Genomic DNA, 22,906 nt, shown 5'->3' with positions numbered 1-22,906 from the left:
TTGGCGGTACGCAGGCCTCTCACTGTTGTGGCCTCTCCCGTTGTGGAGCACAGGCTCCAGACACGCAGGCTCAGCGGCCATTGCTCACGGGCCCAGCCGCTCCGCGGCATGTGGGATCCTCCCGGACCGGGGCACGAACCCATGTCCCCTGCATCGGCAGGCGGACTCCCAACCACTGCGCCACCAGGGAAGCCCCTGTAGTATTTTTTTAAATTTTTATTTATTATTTTTGGCTGTGTTGGGTCTTCGTTTCTGTGCGAGGGCTTTCTCTAGTTGCGGCGAGCAGGGGCCACTCTTCATCGCGGTGCGCGGGCCTCTCACTGTTGCGGCCTCTCTTGTTGTGGAGCATAGGCTCCAGACGCGCAGGCTCAGTAGTTGTGGCTCACGGGTCTAGTTGCTCTGTGGCATGTGGGATCTTCCCAGACCAGGGCTCGAACCCGTGTCCCCTGCATTGGCAGGCAGATTCTCAACCATTGCGCCACCAGGGAAGCCCCGTCTGTAGTTTTTTAACTAGAAAACTCAAAAAATAATCTATCAACTGCAATCCTTATAAATCCTTCTTTTCTGATCCTTATAACTTCACTGTTATCAGTGTATGCTGGCTAGTACTTTGACCAAGAGGTAACAACACTCTTAACTTTGTTTCTTATGGTAGGGGGAATGCTACAAATACTTCTCCAATGAAAATGGAGGTGCCCTGTATCAAGTTAGGAAAGATCCCCTTCTATTCTTAGTTTGCTAAGCTTTTATCATGAATGGGAACTGAAGCATTAATCAAATGCATTTGCTAAGCCAATAGTACGGTTTTGCTCCTTTAATCTACCAATGTAGTGAATAATACTTTTTTCTAATGTTGAACTAACATTACATTCACATTACATTACATTTATTCCTGGAATAAACCCAATTGTGTTATCATGTATTATCTTTCATATATACTGCTAGATACAGTGTGTTTATATTTTGTTTAGTTTTGGTTTTATATCAGATTCAAAGAATGAATTGGGAGGGGCTTCCCTGGTGGCGCAGTGGTTGAGAGTCCGCCTGCCGATGCAGGGGACACGGGTTCGTGCCCCGGTCTGGGAAGATCCCACATGCCGTGGAGTGGCTGGGCCTGTGAGCCATGGCCGCTGAGCCTGCGCGTCCAGAGCCTGTGCTCTGCAACGGGAGAGGCCACAACAGTGAGAGGCCTGCGTACCGCAAAAAAAAAAAAAAAAAAAAAAAAAAAAGAATGAATTGGGGAGCTCTTTTTTATTCACTGCTGGGGTTTATGTATAATTCTGTTCCTTGAATGTCTGGCCTGGTGTTTTCTATGCAGGAATATTTGTAAGTAGTAATTTAATTTCTTTAATGGTGATATAACTAATCAGCCTTTTTATTCTTGAATCAGTTTTTAGGCATTTATCATTTTCTAGGAATTTATCCATTCATCTAAATTTTCAAATTTGTTTGCATTATGCTGTTCTTACATTCTTTTTTTATTCTCTGTATGCTCCCCCTTTCCCCTAATATTTTTTGTTTGTGCCTTCTGTTTCTTGATAATCTCACTACAGATTTACCTATTTTATTAACTGCTGTAACAGAAAAACTTGGACTTTATTGATCTTTTCCATTATAGATTTCCTTTCTAATGAATTAACTTCTGCTCTTTATCTTCTTTTTTCTAACATCTCTGCTCTTCTTATTATTTACTTATGTTGGATACTTATTAGTTCACTGACTTTCAGCTGCTTTTCTTTCTAAACAGAAGCAGTCAGACCTGTAAATTTCCTTCTGAAGTATCACTGTAACTGCACCTCCACTGTTTTGATACGCATTATTTTCATTGTTATTGTTCAGTTTCAAGTAATTAAACTTCTATTATAATTACTCCTTTTAAAAATTGTATCTTTGGGACTTCCCTGGTGGTCCAGTCGGTAAGACTCTGTGCTTCCAATGCAGGGGCCCGGGTTCGACCCCTGGTCAGGGAACTAGCATGCATGCAGGCCACAACTAAGAGCCTGCATCCCACAATTAAGAGCCTGCATGCTGTAGCGAAAATCCGTGTGCTGCAACTAAGACCCAGAGCAGCCAAAATAAATAAATACCTATTAAAAAAAATTAATATCTTTTCATTATTAGTTGCTATCATAGCTGCATTGTGCTCAGAAACATGGTCTCTATAATACCCGATCTTTCAAATTTGTTGAAATTTGTTTCATGGCTAAGTACATGGTCAATTTTTGTAATATTCCATGTGAACCAGGGAAGAACATGTATTCTCTAATTGTAGAATACTTGCCTGTTATAACCATCTTGTTGTGGTAGGCTGAACGATAGGTCCCCACATACAACCATGTCCTAATCCACAGAACCTGTGAATATTACCTTATATGGCAAAAGAAACTTTGCAGATATGATTGAGAGGAATTTTGAGTGTGGGAGATTATCCTGGATTAATCTCTGGGCACTAAACATAATCACAAGGGTCTTTACGAAAGGCAGGCAAGAAGGCCAAAGGAGGAAGGAGACGGGGTGACAGATGCAGACTGGAGTGCTGCGTCCTGAATGGAGAGGAAAGGGCCGTGGAATACAGGTAGCTCTAGAAACTGGAAAAGGCAAGGAAGTGTATTATCCCCTAAAGCCTCCAGAAGGAACACTAGCCTGCCAACAACCTGATTTTAGACTTCTGACATCCAGAACTGAAGAGAATAAATTTGTGTGGTCTTAAGCCAGTTAAGTTTGTGGTAATTTGTTTTGTTTTAGCAGCAATAGGGAACAAATACACTTGTGAGGAAGTGTATTCATGTCTTCTGTCTTCACTGTTTTGGCTGTTTATCTAGCAATTAAGAGAAGCAGGCTCCCACTCTAAGGGCAATGTTTTCACTTTCTCCAAGAAGTTCCATCTGTTTGTTTCATGTATTTTGAGCCCTTTTATAATTTATCTTCCTCATACAATAAACCTTTTATCATTATGAGGTGAATCCATTTTATCTTTGGAAATGCATTGTTTGAAAGTCCATTTTAAGAGAAATCAACATAACTACCCTTTGGTTATTATTTGCCAGGTATATCTTTTTCCATCCTTTGACATTCAACTTTCCAGTACACAGTTTTATATTGAAGATGTATCTCTTGTAACTAGCATATAATCTGATTTTTTAAATATACAATCTGGAACTGTCTTAATTGGAAAATTTAGGCCACTAACACTGATTTCTGATATAATTTTTGGAGTTGTTTCTATTTATCCCACTTTTTCTATGTTGCCTTTTGCCTTCTTGCCTTATTTTGTGTTGGTGGGAGAAGACTGTAAGCTTTATCTGTTTTTTCTTTTTCTATTGCTCACTTCGTTCCTCTTCTTATAGTGACTGTGGATGGGTGCTCTTCTCCACCTCCTTCTCCACCCGCTTAGGGACATGCAGTGTGGTTTGCCTCTAAAACAAATCACCTCAAGAAGCCAGGCCACACTTTGAATTCTTTTGCCTTCTTTCCATCAGCTCCTTCTTGTTGCTCCAAGATCATGAGTTATCCTTTCTTTGCTATTTTCACTGTACCTCCCCCTAAGTTGTTTCCAGGAGCAGGAAGTAGAAAACCAAATATATTAAAACCTCAACTAAATTAAGGATAAACAGGTTCTGAATAACAGCCTGAAGAATCTACTACATACAAAGTTGGTTGGCATCTACTTTGTTTTCTTAATACCTGAGGTTACTAAATTAAGAATCCTCTTGTGACAAAGGTACTATTTATTAGGAAAAAAAGAACAATAAATGCTTTTTAAGAATTTTGTAAGTGGTATAGTCTTCCTTCTATTTGTTATACTACTATAAGGTTAATGAAGTAACCAAATGTTAGAAGGAAACCTAAACATAACATATGTGTCACTTTTACAGTTAGCACAAAACAAAGATAATGAAGAGATAAATTTTCTTTCAATTTTTGATAAGGTCCAATTTAAGTTAAAAAAAATTTAATTCTGTAGATGAGTGTCAAAAAATTAAATTCGTACTCCAGCAGTCTAGAGTAATTATGAAATTCTATAGACTGGGGACTTCCCTGGTGGCACAGTGGTTAAGAATCCGCCTGCCAATGCAGGGGACACAAGTTCGAGCCCTGGTCCAGGAAGATCTCACATGCCGTGGAGCAACTAAGCCTGTGCGCCACAACTACTGAGGCTACACTCTACAGCCTACGAGCCACAACTACTGAGCCCCCACAGGCCTAGAGCCCGTGCTCCACAAGAGAAGCCACCGCAATGAGAAGTCCGAGCACCGCAATGAAGAGTAGCCCCCACTCGCCACAACTAGAGAAAGCCCACACGCAGCAACAAAGACCCAACGCAGCCAAAAATAAATAAATAAATAATTTTTAAAAAAGGAAATTCCATAGACTTAGTAGAAAATAAGACATAGCTAGAAAAATCTCTCGTGTCACACCTGATTATAAAATCAAAAGAGTAATTTCATAAAATGAATTGTATATCTACATATAAAAAATATTTACAGTAAAATAAAAAAATATTATATTACGCTTAGGAGAAAGACAATGAAATCAAATATACCTCTACAGCTGTTATTTTTTACAAACTGTGTACTTCTACACGGATTCCTAGTGCCCAATGCCCTTTGTTTCACTTGTTTAAATGAGAATTCTGCTCTGATCATAATTTACAGCTATCTTTAAATCATAAGCTCTAGGTGAGAAAAAATTATAGTCTACTGAAAATATAAGCCTGGAAATCTAAGATGATGTGAATGTCTCCCTGGGATTTCCTGATGGTGTCACTAGCACTCACTATCATCATAGGTTTGAAACCAGAATCTGCTAAGGCTATCAAACTAATTGATTTTGCACAAATATTTATTTACTTTGATACATGCTTTAACACGAAATAAAGTAGTAATAAGCTCTCGATAAGTTTGCCAACCAAGAGTTCAATTAAAATGTAACAAAACAGGTATGTACTCCAAAAACAGACAAACTCCCGGCCAGACCAAAATAACTATAATTTTCCTTAACCAGAAGGATCCACTGAGACGCCACTTAACTAGTCACAACTTAATGCCTACCAGCTAAAGCAGCATCCTCTTCACTTTCTGAGCCATACTGAAGTGCCATGGTAATTGCTGATAAACGACCCCCTTGGACTGCTCGTTTATTCCTACAAAGAAAAACAAGCAATTAGAAGGCAGGGAAAGATGTTATAATAATTTGGCTACTTTATAGGAAGTAGGGACTGTTAACAAGGCATTCACATCAAAGAAAGAGTTTCTATTCAACTGCCTCCTCAATTTACTTTGTACTTTTTATATTCCCCACAATCAATCTTAACCAAGATGACTAATTTTTTTCTCTTAGAAAAGAGGGAGTGGTGGTAGAAAGCCTAAAGCAGGCTACTTGCAATTTGTTTTTTACTTAAATGCAGCACTACTCCTTTTTTAATGAAAAATAAAGATTCATTCATAATTGCTGGTTAATTCTAAATATGCTCAGATTTTACAATGAAAACAAATTCTATTATGAACACAAAATCTTTCAGCATTTTACCTCACGATTTACTGGTAATATTAAACTCTACCTGACAAACAACTTCTGCTTAAGTGTTTTCTCAGAGGTGAGGTCAGGCCTACTATACCTTTTAAGTAAGATATCTGACAACAAATTCTCATAATAACCCAACTACACCCAAAAATATTACTTCAAGATAGTCATCAAGAAAATGCTAGCATGCTTATCCTCATAAACATGGGTCAGCTCTCAGACTAAACACACTCTCTCTCACCGGTAGTACTTGTTAGTGGGATTTCTCTCTTCACCAAGGCTGCCTTTACTGTGCGAAGGACCTGTCAGCCTGGCTGCAGCCAAATTTGATGGAGTCCTATCCAGAGACAAGGTTAAAAAAAACTCAGAAAACTGACAGCTGAAATCAGAATGCTGAATAACAAAAAGGAAACAACCATTTTCTTTTTCTTTTCTTAAAAAGAAACACTCAGGGACTTCCCTGGTGGTCCAGTGGTTAATACTTCACGCTTCCACTGCAGGGACCCCGGGTTCCATCCCTGGTCAGGGAACTAAGATCCCACATGCCACACGGCGTGGCAGAAAAAACAAACAAAACAACACAAATATTTCTGAGTCTCTACTGTGCAGGAGGCTTTGCTCCAAAATCTGGGACTCTGTGGAAAAGCATAAACCAGGGCTGATCCCAGACAGCTTATGGTCACCACAGTGACCATAGAATTTAGTAACACAGCAAATGTCTGGGTCAGAAGAAAGCTTCAAAAGTAGCCAATCAATCTTTCCATTTCAGGTAGGAGGAAATGGAATCCCAGAAGTAAAAGACTTGTTCAAAGTCACAGTCCTAGCACAAGGTAAGCTAGGGTGAGACTTCAGATCTCCTGATACCTGGCTAAATATTCTTACTGCAAATATAAATATATACTACTATACATCATATACAAATGTAATATTACAGGCATACATTGTTTTATCTCGCTTTGCTTTATTAAACTTCGCAGATACTGCATTTTTTACAAATTAAAGGTTTGTGGCAACTCTGAATCAAGCAAGTCTTTCGGCACCATTTTTACAACAGCATTTGCTCACTTCGCATCTCTGTGTCACATTTTGGTAATTCTTGCAATATCTCAAACCTTTCCATTATTATTATATTTGTTGTGGTGATCTGTGATCAGTGATCTCTGTTGTTATTATTGTAATTATTTGGGGGTACCATGAACCACACCCATATGAGACAGCAAACTTAATAAACGTTGTGTGTGTTCTGACTGCTCCACCGACCAGCTATTCCCTCGTCTTTCTCCCTCTCCTCAGGCCTCCCTATTTCCTGGGACACAACAATGCTGAAATTAGGCCAATTAATAACCCTACACTGGCCTCTAAGCATTCAAGGGAAAGGAAGAGTTGCATGTTTCTCGGTTTCAATCAAAAGCTACAAATGATTAAGCTCAGTGAGGAAGGCATGCTGAAAGTTGAGACAGGCTGGAAACTAGGCCTCTTGCACCAGTTAGCCAAGTTACGAAAGCAAAGGAAAAGTTCTTGAAGGAAATTAAAAGTGCTACTCCAGTGAACACAGGAATGATAACACAGTAAAACAGCCTTATTGCTGATACGGAGAAACTGTTAGATAGAAGGTCAAACCACCTACAACATTCCCTTAAGCCAATGCCTAATCCAGAGCAAGGCCCTAACTCTCTTCAGAGAGGTGAGGAAGCTGCAGAATCAAAGTCTGAAGCTAGCAGAGTTTGGTTCATGAGGTTTAAGGAAAGAAGTCATCTCTATAAAAGTGCAAGGTGAAGCAGCAAGTACTGATATAGAAGCTGCAGCAAGTTATCCAGAAGATTTAGCTAAGATTATTAATAAAAGTAGCTATAACTAAACAACAGATTTTCAGTGTAGACGAAACATACTTATCATGGAAGATGCCATCCAAGGCTTTCACACCTAGAGAGGAGAAGTCAATGTCTGGTTTCAAAGTTTCAAAGGACAGGCTGACTCTCTTGTTAGGGCTAATGTAGCTGATGACTTTAAGCTGAAGCCAGTGCTCATTTACTATTCTGAAAAATCCTAGGGCCCTTAAGAATTATGCTAAATCTACTCTGCCTGTGCTCAACAAATGGAGCAACAAAGCCTAGATGACAGCACATCTGTTTACAACATGGTTTACTGAATATTTTAAGCCTGCTGTTGAGACCTACTGCTCAGAAAGAAAGATCTGGAAAATAGTACTGCTCACTGAAAATGTACCCGGTCACCCAAGAGCTCTAATGGAGATGCACGAGATTTGTGTTGTTTTCATGTCTGCTGACACAACATCCATTCTGTAGCTCGGGGACCAAGGAGTAATTTCAACTTTCAAGTCTTATTATTTAAGAAATACATTTCTTAAGGCTACAGCTGCCACAGACGGTGATTCCTCTGATGGATCTGGGCAAATTCAATTGAAAACTTTCTGGAAAGGATTCATTTATTCCAGATGCCATTAAGTACATCTGTGATTCATGGAAAGAACATGAACATTAACAGAAGTTTAGAAAAAGTGGGTTCCAACCCTCATGGGTGACTTTGAGGGGTTTAAGACTTTAAACTACAGATGGGGTGGAAACCGCAAGAGAACTAGAATTAGAAATAGAGCCTGAAGATGTGACTGAACTGCTACAATCTCATGATAAAACTTCAACAGTTGAGGACATTGCTTCATATGGATGAGTAGAGAAAGTAGTTTCTTTAGACGGAATCTACTCCTGGTGAAGATGCTATGAAGATTGTTGAAACAACAACAAAGGATTTAGAATATTACATAAACTTAGCTGATAAAGCAGCGTCAGGATTTGAGAGGACTGACTCCAATTTTGAAAGAAGTTCTGTGGGTAAAACGCCATCAAACAGCATCGCATGCTACAGAGAAATCATTAGTGAAAAGAAGAGAGAACTGATGGGGCAAACGACACTGCTGTCTTGTTTTAGGAAACCGCCACAGCCACCCCAGCCTTCAGCAACCACCACCCTGACCAGCCAGCAGCATTAACAGAGGCAACACCCTCCACCAGCACAAAGACTACAACTTGCTGAAGGCTCAGACGATGGTTAGCATTTTTAAGCAATAAAGTGTTTTTAAATTAAGGCATATACACTGGTTTTTTAGACCTAATGCTACTGCACATTTAACTACAGTATACTGTGCATATAACTTTTTTTTTTGCATATAACTTTTATATGCACTGGGAAACCAAAAAATTGTGTGACTCACTTTAGTGTGATATTCATTTTAATTGCAGTAGTCTGGAAATGAACCTGCAGTATCTCCAAGGTATGCCTGTACATATATTTATATAGTACACGTTATATCTTTAATATACATTACACACAATGTGATATATAATATATATGTATTTGTATAAGGCAATAGAAGTATATAGCAGTGTTAAGTCTTAAAAATTGTTTCTTTTTAAATAAAGCCCTTCAGCTGCAATGAAGGGACTGGGTAAGAGTTAACACTACTCTCTTCAGAATCACATTATCAACTGTAAATGTAATCTTGAAATGCAACATGCATCTTACTTTCCACTATACTGAGAAAATTTGGCAAATAATAAAGGTACAAGGATTTTAGACATTTTTTTAACCTACCTCATCCGAAGGCTTGACTTAGTCATTTCATGATGTTCAATTTCTGCCTTTTTCATGTAAAATATTTTCTTAATAGAATTTGCATCCTGTTAAGATAAAATTACTTGGCTTAGAAAAAGTATAGAGAAAACGGGCAGTTTAAAATGCCCGCAATCATGTACTGGACACTTTCTACAGCACTCCTTCCATCTGGAGTAGACTTCCATTCAATATCCAGAAAGCTGCATCCTCTAACCTTTCCACAAGCCTCCAAAACATCTCCATAATTAAATACAAGTTGAAAAGCCACCTAGCTCTTTCACAATTATTCAGGTAAGAGACAAAGACCTAATGCTGAACAGGGAAAAGCAGGGGTGAAAATACAATGAACTCTACCTGTGTACACTAACCTTAAAACTGAAACAAAGGTCCACTTCTAAGATTAAAGATTAGGCATGTAAATTTGGGATGAATATACTTGCTTAAATTAACAGCATGTATCAAATCCAAGTTTCCCTTCTCTCCAAAATTTAGTTTAGGAAAATTAATCAGACCAAGAAGTAAAATTCTTAACTGCATCAACAAACAATTAGTACTACACTATTAAAATGTCCTATCAAGGATTAAGAATACGAGGATTTCATTCCTGATTTCCACTCAAAGTTTCTTAAAAAGATACAAGATAAAAGTTAAAATTAACTACCAAAAGAAACTGAATCAGCATTCTGTAAATCTAAATGATTTTACTCCCAAAAGATTTTCTGACCATCCTTTGCTAAGTTCCCAATGATATATTATTAATTCTAGAAATTTCTACAAGCAACTGTCATTACAGTTCATTATGTAGAAGGACTACAAAACTTCCAGGAGAGAACTGCAAAGCAATGAAATAGTCATTTTACTTTGTGTACTATACTACATAGATTGATTTTTATATCAGTGGGGTTTAAATGCAGGGACTACATCAATATTTAACTACAAAGTGGATCAAAAATAAACCTTGTCTGCCACAGAGAAAGACATACAGATGAATGGATTAGAACCAAGAATCCAGAAATAAACCCACACATCTAGAGTCAACTGATTTTCAACAGGGTTGCCAAGACAATTCAATGGGGAAAGAATAGTCTTTTCAACATAAGGCGCTGGGACAAATGAATACTCCATGGCAAAGAAATGTGAACTCCTAACTCACGCCTACCTCATGTATATAAAAATTAATTCAAAATGGCTCAAAGATCTAAATGTAAGAGCTAAACTATAAAATTCTTAGAAGAAAACGTAGGTGTAAATCTTTGCAGCCTTGGATTAGGTAATGGTTTCTTAGATAAGACACTAAAAGCACAAGCAACCTAAGAAAATAACAGACAAACTGGACTGAACCAAAATTAAATACTTTATTAAAATTAAAGACTTTTTTTTTTTTTTGCAGCACCACTCAGCATGAGGGATCTTAAGTTTCCCGACCAGGGATGAATCTTAAGTTTCCCGACCAGGGATGAAACCCGTGCCCCCTGCAGTGGAAGCACAGTGTCCTAACCACTGGACTGCCAGGGAATTCCCAAAATTAAAAACTTTTGTGCAGCAAAGGATACTATCGCGAAAATGAAAAGACAATCCATAGAATGGGAGAAAATACTTGTAAATCATATGTCTGGTCTAATGTCCAGACTATGCAAAGGACTCTAACAACTCAACTTTTTATTAAAAGACAGATAACCCAATTAAAAAATGGGCTGAAGATCTGAACAGACTTTTTTTTTTTAAAGAAGACATATGAATGGCCAATATGCACATGAAAAGATACTCAACATCACTAATCATTAGAAAATGCTAATCAGGGAGTTCCCTGGTGGCCTAGTGGTTAGGATTCCGGGCTTTTACTGCCATGGCCTGAGTTCATTCCCTGGTGGGGGAACTGAGGTCATGCAAGCTGCATGGCACAGCCAAAAAAAAAAAATGCTAATCAAAACCATAATGAGGGGGCTTCCCTGGTGGCGCAGTGGTTGAGAGTCCGCCTGCTGATGCAGGGGACACGGGTTCGAGCCCCGGTCCGGGAGGATCCTACATGCCGCGGAGTGGCTGGGCCCGTGAGCCATGGCCGCTGAGCCTGCGCATCCGGAGCCTGTGCTCCGCAATGGGAGAGGCCACAACAGTGAGAGGCCTGCATACCACAAAACAACAACAACAACAAAAAAACCCATAATGAGATAGTACTTCATACCCACTAGAATGGCTATAATAAAACCAAAAATAGAAACAAGCATTGGTGAGGATGTAGAGAAATTACACTTGCACATTGCTAGTGGGAATGTTGGTGCAGTGGCTTGAAAAACAATTTGGTGGCGACTTCCCTGGTGGTGCAGTGGTTAAGGATCCGCCTGCCAATGCAGGGGACACGGGTTTGAGCCCTGGTCTGGGAAGATCCCACATGCCGCGGAGCAACTAGGCCCGTGCGCCACAACTACTGAGCCTGTGCTCTAGACCCCGTGAGCCACAACTACTGAGCCCACGCACCCTAGAGCCCACGTGCCGCAACTACTGAGCCTGCATGCCTCAACTACTGAAGCCCACGTGCCTAGAGCCCATGCTCCACAACAAGAGAAGCCCACACACTGCAATGAAGAGTAGCCCCCACTTGCCACAACTGGAGAAAGCCTGAGTGCAGCAACGAAGACCCAATACAGCCAAAACAAAACAAAACAAACAAAAAAACCAAAAACACAACAATTTGGTGGTTCCTCAAAAAAATTAAAAATATAGTTACCATGTGGCCCAGCAATTCCATTCCTAGGTATGTATTCAAGAAAAATAAAAATATATGTCTGCATAAAAACTTATACACTGGGCTTCCCTGGTGGCACACTGGTGGAGAATCCACCTGCTAATGCAGGGGACACGGGTTCAAGCCCTGGTCCAGGAAGATCCCACATGCCGCGGAGCAACTAAGCCCATGCGCCACAACCACTGAGCCTGTGCTCTAGAGCCCGCGAGCCACAACTACTGGAGCCTGCAAGCCACAACTACTGAAGCCCGCGTGCGTAGAGCCCGTGCTCTGCAACAAGAGAAGCCACCACAATGAGAAGCCCGCGCACCACAATGAAGAGTAGCCCCTGCTCACCACAATTAGAGAAAGCCCATGCGTAGCAACAAAGACCCAACACAGCCAAAAATAAATAAATAAATAAATTTATTAAAAAAAAAAAAAAACTTATACATGAATGCTCATAGCAGCATTATTTATAATAGCCCCAAAGTGGAAGCAACCCAATGCCTAGCAACTGATGAATGGGTAAATGAAACATGATATATACATTTAATTGAATACTATTTGGGAATAAAAAGAAATACATGCTACAAAATGAATACCTTGAAAACATGATGCTAAGTGAAAGAAACCAGTCACAAAGGACCACAAATTGAATAATTCCATTTATATGAAATGTTGAGAATAGGCAAATTCACAGAGACAGAAAGTAGACTGGTGGTTGCCTAAGGTTAGGGAGGTTGGGAGGAAATGGAGAGTGACTGCTAATTCATTGTAGTGATGGCTACACAACTTGGTGAATATACTAAAAGCCATTAAATTATACACTTTGGGTAAAATGTATAGTATGTGAATTTTGTCTCAATAAAGTTGTTATATAAAAATATTGGTCTCAGGCTTCCCTGGTGGCACAGTGGTTGAGAGTCCACCTGCCAATGCAGGGGAAACGGGTTTGTGCCCCAGTCCGGGAAGATCCCACATGCCGCGGAGCGGCTGGGCCCGTGAGCCATGGCCACTGAGCCTGCGTGTCCGGAGCCTGTGCTCCGCAACGGGAGAGGCCACAACAGTGAGAGGCCCGCGTACCACAAAAAAAAACAAAAACAAAAACATTGGTCTCTACTCTTATCAATGAAAGCAACAACAACAAAACTGACCTTGAATACTTGAGAACCAGGCTCATTATAAGTTTTGGCATTTTTTGCTAGGAGATCTATATCTTTGGCCATTGCATGAACACTCTTGTAGCTTCCATTCTATAGTAAACAACAAAATATAGCAGTTCCTCTTAAGCAACATGAACTTTAAAAAAAAAAAACTCTACGTAATTTTAAACTGTCATCATATTCTAAGACTTCATTGGAAAGTACACATGTGAACAATATATAAAGTCATCTTCTCTTTTATAAACTATTACTATGGTCCACTTACAAAACAGTTTTTGAGATAGGTAACAAAACCAGAGCTACACTATTCTCATAAAAACAACTTATACTTTTTAAGAAATCAAAAAAGGTAAAAGTTGTTTTATTTAGCAAACATATAGTGTTTACTGTGCCAACCACTGTTCTAAATGCTTCATGAATACTAATTCATTAAAGAGTATAGACTTTGAAGCCAGACTGTCTGGATTCAAATCCTAACTTTTCTCATTAGTTGATGACTCAGGCAAGTGACTTACCATCTCTGTGCTTCAGTTTTCTTATCTTTAAAATGGGAATAATAACAGTATCTACCTCATAGAGGTGTTATAAGAATTAATTAGCTAACACATAGGAATTCTATCTAGGTGAGTGTTACTTGCTGCTATTACTGCTGGAGACACAGGGAGGGGGGCACTCAAAGAGAACAAAGTCTCTATTTTCACTAACCTTACACTCTTAATGTCTGTTGTAGGTAACTTTTACTCTGAGATATACTAAAACTATTTGAAAGCAAATAAAAATAAACAACAAAGCTTTTGTTCCCAATGTACCTTTCACAATCAGAAATGGCGATGACCAATGCACTTTAATTTTTGTCCTAAGGTCAAGATTTACTATGCCAATGAAAATTTTCCTTTCCTTCCTACAGAAAAAAATGCAAAAGGGACGCGGTGTTTACTCCTCCAACGCTATACTCAGTAACATCTCTAATTTATTTACATTATATTGCTAGTAACTCCTTACAGAGATACCTGCTTCTCTGTTTTTCTAAAAGGCCCTAAAAAATGACCACAGGCCAATCTGCCCTAAATGATGTTATTTTTACATATGGTCACCTTCATACCTGTATCCTCTGGGCAATGGTCTTGAGGTCTATAGGCTCCTTAATTATTGCATAATAGTCTGGATATTGCTGGAAGACAAAACCCAAGCATGCTTAATAAGTAAAAGTATCCAGCTAATGAGAAAACAAGGAAGTATACTGACTATCTGTTAATCAATTGAGCAGCTTTGTGAGATTAAGGCTAAAGACACAGTTATACAGCATATTGTTTGTTATATTTGAAGCAGAAAGCATTTGATTTTTACAAGCTTCATGAGATACCCAACAGCATGTTGTAGGACTTTACAGGTAGTATTGGGTAATTATCATTATATAACTAATACACCACAACTTAATGTTTTTAAATTTTCTAAATTCACAGATCACACAATTTTAAATTTAAGATCCCAAGATATCTATGCCAGGAAATGAAGCAAATGAACGTTTTTGAAGGGCTTATTATAAACTCTTTTAATTTAGCAATCTAAATAGCACAATTATATCCTATTTCATATAAAATACTAAGGATCTACAAGAAGTCAGGTTGCAAGATTTGTTAGCTTCAGGTCTAACTTAATGCTTCTCCTTATCTCAGTCAAAATAAAACACATTTTCAATGAAAATACATTAAAGAATCAAAGCAAAATTATAAACAATTTCTGATTTCTTATCAAATATTAGCTCAACAAAAGAAAAAGAGTTAAACATGTTAGAAGAATATACTCAAAGGGTTTCACAAAGCCTGGAGTTCATTCACTGCCCTGAGTCTTTCCTACAGGTTTTATTCCTTGGAGAAAATAATTGAAGTCAACCAAAAATCAAAAGTTGGTCTCTTCAGTGGGGGACAAGTGTCGAGGAAAGTCAGACTGTGCTCTCCAGGCTCTTCCTACCTGTTCAAATCCTTGGAGCCCAAAAAAACAAAAACAACAACAACAATGAGAGTCCACAGCGTTCACTCAATTACTGGGCTAAAGGGATGATCTCATTTCATCTGATCCCTCAGCTTACCCCTCTCTATTTTCTTAACCCTACTCCTTTTCTTCCTTAGATCAAACCCCTTGCCTGCCCCTTCTCTTCAACAATTCTACTTCTGAGAAACAATTCAGAAGACAAATTATGGCAGAGACGCCCAGGCTAGGGTACAGCATAAACCAAGTTGTTGGCCCAGGTATTCCCAATCTACCTCTCCCACTTAGCCAGTCTCACTCAGGAAAGATTTATAAAGGAAAGGAAAGGAAAGGAAAGACCTTCCAGGTCTCAGTCCTTGTTGTCTTTCAAACTGTCACACCCCAAGGGACCAATGGGAATCTGCTTTCCCATATCAATTCCTGCTGCATGGTGTCCCTGAAAACCCTCCCAGAATGGGGGAACTGGGTAGTAATGTTTTAGTCACCCAACTCACCCTTGATGGCTTGATCACTACTGACTGTATCATGCAGAGTAAGAATAAATCCTGAGTAAAGACTGTACTCTTTTCTTATTTCTTTATTGTGGTAAAAAATACATAAAATTTACCATTTAAACTTTTTAAGTATACAGTTCAGTGGCTTTAAATACATTCACATTATTGTGCAACCATCACCATCATCCATCTCCAGAACTTTTCACCTTCCCAAACTGAAACTCCATACCCATTAAACAACAGCTATCCACCTTCCCCTCCTGTCATCCCCTGGAAACCACAATTTTACTTTTTCTCTCTATGAATTTGGCTACTCTAAGTACCTCCTTGAAACAGGAATCATACAATATTTGTTCTTTTGTGACAGGCTTATTTCACTTAGCATAATGTGTTCAGGGTTCATTCTTACTGCAGCATGGGTCAGAATTTCATTCTTCTTAAAGGCTGAATAATACTCCATTGTCTGTATATACATTTTATTTATTCATTCACATGTAGAGGAACACCTGGGTTGCTTCCATGTTTCAGCTATTGTGAATAATACTGCTATGAACATGGTTGTACAAATACCTCTTTGAGACCTTGCTTACACTCTTTTGGTATATATCCAAAGTAGAATTGCTGTATCATATGATAATTCTATGTTTCATTTTTGAAGAACTGTCTTACTGGTTTTTTCTTTCCTTGAAATTTTAAATGTATAACCAATATAATCATTATATTTTTCTAATCAGATCCATGCTTAGGACAGCAGTGGTCAGATATGCTTTATTTCTAATGTTGTAATTGTCCTACAACTAGTCACATTGTAAATAACTAGTCTTGTTGATGACTGATGGGTAAAGTTGCATGCTACCCAGCAGTCAACAAGCACTTCTAGCAAACCTCTGACATGCTGGGTTCCAATTACGTGGCAGGGACACAAACGAAAATATGTCAGTCCTTGTCCTTAAGAGTTAGATAAAAAAAAGAGAATGGTCACAATGGAGTTAAGCATTACAGTAGAGTACTTCTAAAAGTATATCTTTATCTAGAAATATAAGAATGCAGAGGCCACAGAAATTTTTGTAGTTCCAAAGGCTAAAGGGGAACTTTAGCTATGCTAATTGCTTCTTGGATGTGAAGCCACAAGGGGTTCTAACACTTTTAAAGGGTTTCATTGGTCTAGAAACCCTCTTCCTCTTTGGGGTAGAAGAGTACTTATTAGGTCTCTCTCTCTTCTTTATCACCAGATGATCAAAGAGAACTAAGAGAGGAAGAACTCATTTATCTTCCTCTCATTCTGTCTCCTGAGTAGAGAATGTGGCTTCTCTTTTATAAATAAAAGGTTTAGTTTAGCTGCTTATTTTATCTTTTTCTCCTCCCTCCCCTATTTGATCATTTAAGAATTACTAATCTTAGAAACAACCCAAATGTCCACCAACAAATGAATGGATAAACAAAAAGTAGTAATATGTGGTATATACATGCAATGGATTCAGTCTTAAAGAGGAAGGAAATCCTGACACATACTACAACGTGGATAAACTACACTAAGTGAAATAAGCCAGACACAAAAGAACAAATACTGTATGATTCCTCTTAAATGAGGTACTTAGAGTAGTCAAATTCATAGAAGCAGAACTGTGGTTTCCAGGGACTGGCAGGAGGGAAAAGTGGAGAGTTATTGTTTAATGGGTAGGAAAATGAAAAAGTTCTGGAGATGGATGGTAGTGATAATTGCACAACAATATGAATGTACTTAATGCCACTGAATTGTACACTTAAAATGGTTAAAAGGTAAATCTTATATTATTGTATATTTTACGATCACAGAAACAAAAAACAAAATGAATTACCAATCAAAAAAACAAAAACACAATTTAAAAAAAATCCACAACCTTTTGCTGAAGTAAAATGACAGAACATATCCTATGTGCTTACTGTTGAGGCCATGAGGAGGATCTGTTGGCTATCTCCAATGCCTTATTTACTAAGAACTAACAGAATTTCTGAAGTACTTAAAAAACAAAAACAAAAAACACTTTAATCCACCTGTCTTCAACTGCATCACTTACCACTTTAGAAGGCAGTTTCTGAAAAAGTTCGCTAATGAGACGTCCTGATGGATTTGTGGCTACAACTATGGCTTCAAGAAGCTGCTCCAGGATCTCCTTCAAGTAACTTGGAGAAGACTGGGGAGAGGCGGTTGTAAGGAATGAGAGAGGGAAGAAATATGTACCTTGGTGAGAGAAATCCAAAAATAAATGCTGATATTAAACACCTTCTAAAATTTTACAGCTAATTCAAAAGAGCAACTTCTAAACAATACTTATTTTAAGTACAATTTTCAAGAATACCACAGAAATTCTCTGATGCTGGTCATGAGGGGTTACACTCCCAGGACAGCATATTTGAAACTAATGAGGCCACTCATATTATTTCAGTAACTAAATCCTTTGAATCAGGTCCTTTTACTGAACTCTATTCACAGCAAACACTGCAACAGTGAAGTTAAAGTGCCATATGTGTGAAATGATGGAAATGCATACCTTTCAAGGGTCTGAGTAACTGAGATGGAGAAAACGTGCCCCATGATACCTGCCCATTTCTGTATCTGCTGTTCACGTATACTGAAATCTTGGTATTCTGGTGGAACAACTAAATACTTCTGGAACTACATACTTTTAACTGTGGGGTGCTCTGCCAGATCTAACAACCGAATTCAAGTTATATCAAAATTGAATGGAGATTAAGCCAATTGATGCAATCACTTCTGCTCTCCACACTGGCTGGCTTACTCCTACCTTAGTCACTGTTTCAATATGGGAAAAGATATGTCCCAAAGAGTAGGTGGACAGGGAGGGTCTAAGTCTGAAGCCAGTTTCTAGAGCAGCAGTCCCCAAGCTTTTTGGCCCCAGGGACTGGTTTCGTGGAAGAAAATTTTTCCACGGATGGGGAGGGTGGGTGGTCAGGTGGTAATGCGAGCAATGCAGAGGATGGTTCAGGTGGTAACGAGAGCAATGGGGAGCGGCAGATGGAAGCGTCGCTCGCTCGCCTGCCGCTCACCTCCTGTTGTGCAGCCTGGTTCCTAACAGGCCATGGACCCCTGTTCTACAGTCAGAAATGGGATGTCTCAGTCAAGGTTTATATTAAATAGTATTTTAAGTCCAAACCATGTTTTGGGCATATAAAGTAAAGATTAATGGTTAATTCTGGTTTAAATCATAAAAGCACTAGTATTTTTGTCCTAATCCAACAGAAGTCTTATTTAGTAAAGTCTCAATTTTAAAGTCCAACATTAAGCCCAGAGAGAGGGTACTGACATCTCTTGAGCCTACCAGCACAACACCTGGCAAACAGACACGCAATAAATATTTAACATATAAGATATGTGATTAGCTGAGACTCACCAACCACCTAAGCTTAGAGAAGAACCAAGATAACACTGATGAAAGCAGACGAAAATATTCGTTTTTAAGTCATTTACTTACTAGTTAAAACATGACACTACAGAGTAAGCTTCAAAGAGGTGAGTTATGTCCTGCAGCCAAGATTCCTCTTCTCCCAACCCAACCAGCTACTTTGGAAAAATGTTGCAGATGACAAAGGGAGCAGGGAGTATGAATGCATTCACATAACTTATTCTTTGGGTGTCTTACTATTTAGTTGCAGAAGAGAGATGCAATTCCTTTTACTGTTCTTTTTCCTCTTTTTAAACATGTGTGTTCATTCAGCAAGTATTTTTCAGTACCTACATGTCGGGCAGAGTCTAGATGCCAGAATAGGTAAACAAGGTGATATCTTTTGTGGAGCTATCATTTTACTTGAGGAAGACAGAAAGTAAACACATAAACTAATTCTAAATACGTTATTTCACATATAGTGATAAAAACTATAGATCACAGAACAGAGTGATGTGATGATGGGAAAGGAGGAGCACAGAGCAAACAATTTGACAGAGTGGTTAGGAAAGTCTTCTCTCAGTTTTTTTTTTTTTTTTTTTTTGTGGTACGGGGGCCTCTCACTGTTGTGGCCTCTCCCGTTGCGGAGCACAGGCTCCGGACACGCAGGCTCAGCGGCCATGGCTCACGGGCCCAGCCGCTCCGCGGCACGTGGGATCCTCCCGGACCAGGGCACGAACCCACGTCCCCTGCATCGGCAGGTGGACTCTCAACCACTGCGCCACCAGGGAAGCCCCTTCTCCCAGTTTACATTATTTTAAGTGATGTTAGAATAATGCAGAAGACATAGTCACAGGCAGAGTCAAAGGAAGCAGAAGTAAGAGCAACTGCAAAATTCCAGAGGCAGGAACACACCTGGCATGTTCTAGGAACCAGCCTAACCCACAAAAATATTCCTAACTAAAGTGACTTCATCAACTTTCCAACTTTCAATCACAACACTGCCTACCCTTACAAAATATCTCAATATAGCAATACTGGACCAGTCCTTGATAATATGAAGATTCTCTTTAAAACTGAGCAGGAAATATGCATTAATGTAAGAGCAATTCATGAAAGCAACCATGCATGTTACATGTAGTGCAGGATGTCCTAGAATCCCTTGTAACTGGAATGGGGCTCGCTGGCTGCGTGTTCCTTTACCCTCCCACTTACCAACACAACTGCACAGAAAGCCCACCTGCCCACAGTGGCCAAGAGAAATCACAGGCAGGGGCCTCATCCACCTCCCAGTAGCCTATCTATCACCTATTCCAGTGGCACACTTACTCCTTCAGTCACTGTGCCTTGATTGTCTTGCCCATCTTCATCATCATCTTCATCATCTGCTTCTCCTTTCTGAACAAACTCATTTCTTGTTCGAAGGTACAAATCCCAGAGTTTGCAAGCAGCTTTATATTCAGGAGAATCTGGCTGTACATTAGCAAGGAGAAGAGAAAAAAAATATCACTTTAGTATTTTATTGTAAATCAGTTACTACTTTTAAAGCATCCTGTTCCAGCAGATTGGTATTCTAAGACATAACTTTGAAAACTCTATTACAAATTTAAAAATTCTTACGAGTAAAAGATACATGGGCCTCAATTCCTCTTCTGAAGAACTAAGTGTATGTTTTAAAGGCATTCTGGAATGAAATTATTTTATTTATTTATGCCCTATCTCATTACAGAAAGACTTGAAGAAAAAAATAAATGATTTGCTAAATAAAGGCTAATTATTACTAATACACTAAGAAAGGCAATTTAAAGGATAAGACCCAGCTTAAGGGATACAAGACTAAAGGACAGAAGCTAATGATTGTCCTGATTATCACTTCTATTTTTAAACTATTTAACACCTTATTTGAATATTTTCTTTTCCTGAAGTATGGTGGGGATAAACTAACTGAAACTTTCCAGTAAGAACAATGCTGGGGGACTTCCCTGGTGGTCCAGTGGCTAAGACTCTGTGCTCCTAATGCAGGGGGCCCGGGTTTGATCCCTGGTCAGAGAACTAGATCCCACATGCCACAGTTAAAGATCCCTTGTGCTACAACAAAGACCCCCCACGCCACAACTAAGACCCGGTACAGCCAAATAAATAAATAAATATTTTTAAAAAAGAAAAATAATAATGCTGCATGCAATGTTAAACAAAGAGTAAAGCTTTAAAAATGTATCCGTGTGCTGCCAATAAGGAGTAAGCAATGTTCATAAAAGCAAGAATAGAGTAAAAGCAGGAACCCGGATGAACAAGAACACTGCCTTCACCTGAAGGCACCTATAAGACAAGATAACCTAACCTTTAGTTTTCAAGCCTCCTTGAGGCTGCAAGGACAAGAGATAAAGGCCAGGGTCTGCCCAAAGCTGGGAATCCAAAGGCCATGGATGCAGTGTAACTGGGAATTCAAAACAATTCAGTTTCTCTGCTGCCAGGGAAAAGGAAGACTACCGACCTCAACCTCCACCCAGCTAAACCCATGGCACTTTGGAGAGAAGAGAGGCATGAGAGGAATCTCCTCTGAGAACTCTTCACCATAAGCTAGCCCTAACGAAGAGAGGCCAGGTGCCTGGGATAAGCAACAAATCTTCTCTAGATGAACCCAACTTCAATCTAAGCCTAAGTCTCCCTATAGATAAAGTTCCAAGAAATATAAGTTCATAGTCAAAATTCATGAAACACACAAGAATAAGAATCACAAGAGGACTTCCCTGGTGGTGCAGTGGTAGAGAATCTGTCTGCTAATGCAGGGGACATGGGTTCGATCCCTGGTCTGGGAAGATCCCACATGCCGAGGAGCAACAAGCCCACCCACCACAACTACTGAGCCTGCACTCTAGAGCCTACGCACCACGACTACAGAGCCCACGTGCTGCAGCTACTGAAGCCTGCGCGCCTAGAGCCCATGCTCCACAATGAGAAGCCACCGCAATGAGAAGCCCACGCACCGCAACGAAGAGTAGCCCCCGCTTGCCACAACCAGAGAAAGCCCATGCACAGCAACAAAGACCCAGTGCAGCCAAATATCAAAGGGAAAAAATAAGAAAAGAGTCACAAGAGAAAGCTAGCAGAAATGACAGCAAAAACACATGCAAATAATTCAGATATTGAATTATCTGCTACAGAATAAAAAATATGTTGAAAACGTTTAAAGAAATAATAGGACTGAAGACATAAGCAATCCCCAAAATAGAAACTACTTCGAAAATAAGAAAAATATAAACATTAAAATGTAAGAACTCAATAGATTGGTTTAAGAGCAGATTTCAAAGAAAAATATAAGAACTGGGGGCTTCCCTCGTGGCACAGTGGTTAAGAATCCGCCTGCCAATGGAGGGGACACAGGTTTGAGCCCTGGTCCAGGAAGATCCCACATGCTGCTGAGCAACTAAGCCCGTGCGCCACAACTACTGAGCCTGTGCTCTAGACCCCGTGAGCCACAACTACTGAAGCACGTGCACCACAACTACTGAAGCCCGTGCTCTGCAACAAGAGAAGCCACTGCAATGAGAAGCCCGTGTACTGCAATGAAGATCCAATGCAGCCAAATATAAATAAATTAATTAAAAATATATATACATTAAAAAAAAAGAAAAACATAACTAAAAATATGACCTAAAAAGCAATAGTGACACAAAAAAGGGGACTACAAAAAGTTAAGAGAAATGGAAACCTAAGAGAGTTCTAATATAACATCCAGTCACAGTTCTACAAGAAGAGAGAATGGGGAAAGGGCAATATACAAAGACATAATGGCTGAAAACTTTCCAGAACTGATGAAAAATACCAACCCAAAGATTTAGAAAGATCTACAACTCCCAAATTCTATAATAATAAGATATTCGTATCGAGACATATCACAGTGCAACTGCAGAATATAAAAGACATAAAGAAAATACTAAAGATAGCTAGAAAGAAAAGACAGGTAACCTTCAAAGGAAATACAGTTATACTGACAGA

At 39.2% G+C, this 22,906-nt stretch overlaps 1 protein-coding gene across 15 annotated transcripts in view; it reads right to left on the bottom strand.

The window, feature by feature from the left end:
* PBRM1 (polybromo 1) overlaps positions 1–22,906 on the bottom strand; it is a 101,869-nt gene that overhangs the window by 66,745 nt on the left and 12,218 nt on the right. For all 15 annotated transcript variants that reach the window (XM_060161609.1, XM_060161610.1, XM_060161604.1 and 12 more), the window contains exons 5-11: positions 20,237–20,380; positions 17,582–17,698; positions 14,144–14,212; positions 13,033–13,131; positions 9,133–9,218; positions 5,765–5,860; positions 5,052–5,143 (exon numbers count right to left, since the gene is read on the bottom strand). In XM_060161609.1, the coding sequence (XP_060017592.1) occupies positions 5,052–5,143; positions 5,765–5,860; positions 9,133–9,218; positions 13,033–13,131; positions 14,144–14,212; positions 17,582–17,698; positions 20,237–20,380 (703 nt within the window). The remainder of the gene's footprint in view (positions 1–5,051; positions 5,144–5,764; positions 5,861–9,132; positions 9,219–13,032; positions 13,132–14,143; positions 14,213–17,581; positions 17,699–20,236; positions 20,381–22,906) is intronic.

Source organism: Lagenorhynchus albirostris, chromosome 10 (genome assembly GCF_949774975.1).
Source record: "Lagenorhynchus albirostris chromosome 10, mLagAlb1.1, whole genome shotgun sequence".
NCBI lineage: Eukaryota > Metazoa > Chordata > Mammalia > Artiodactyla > Delphinidae > Lagenorhynchus > Lagenorhynchus albirostris.
Note: the sequence above shows the minus strand (reverse complement) of the source record. Positions and strands in the feature narration are given on the sequence as shown.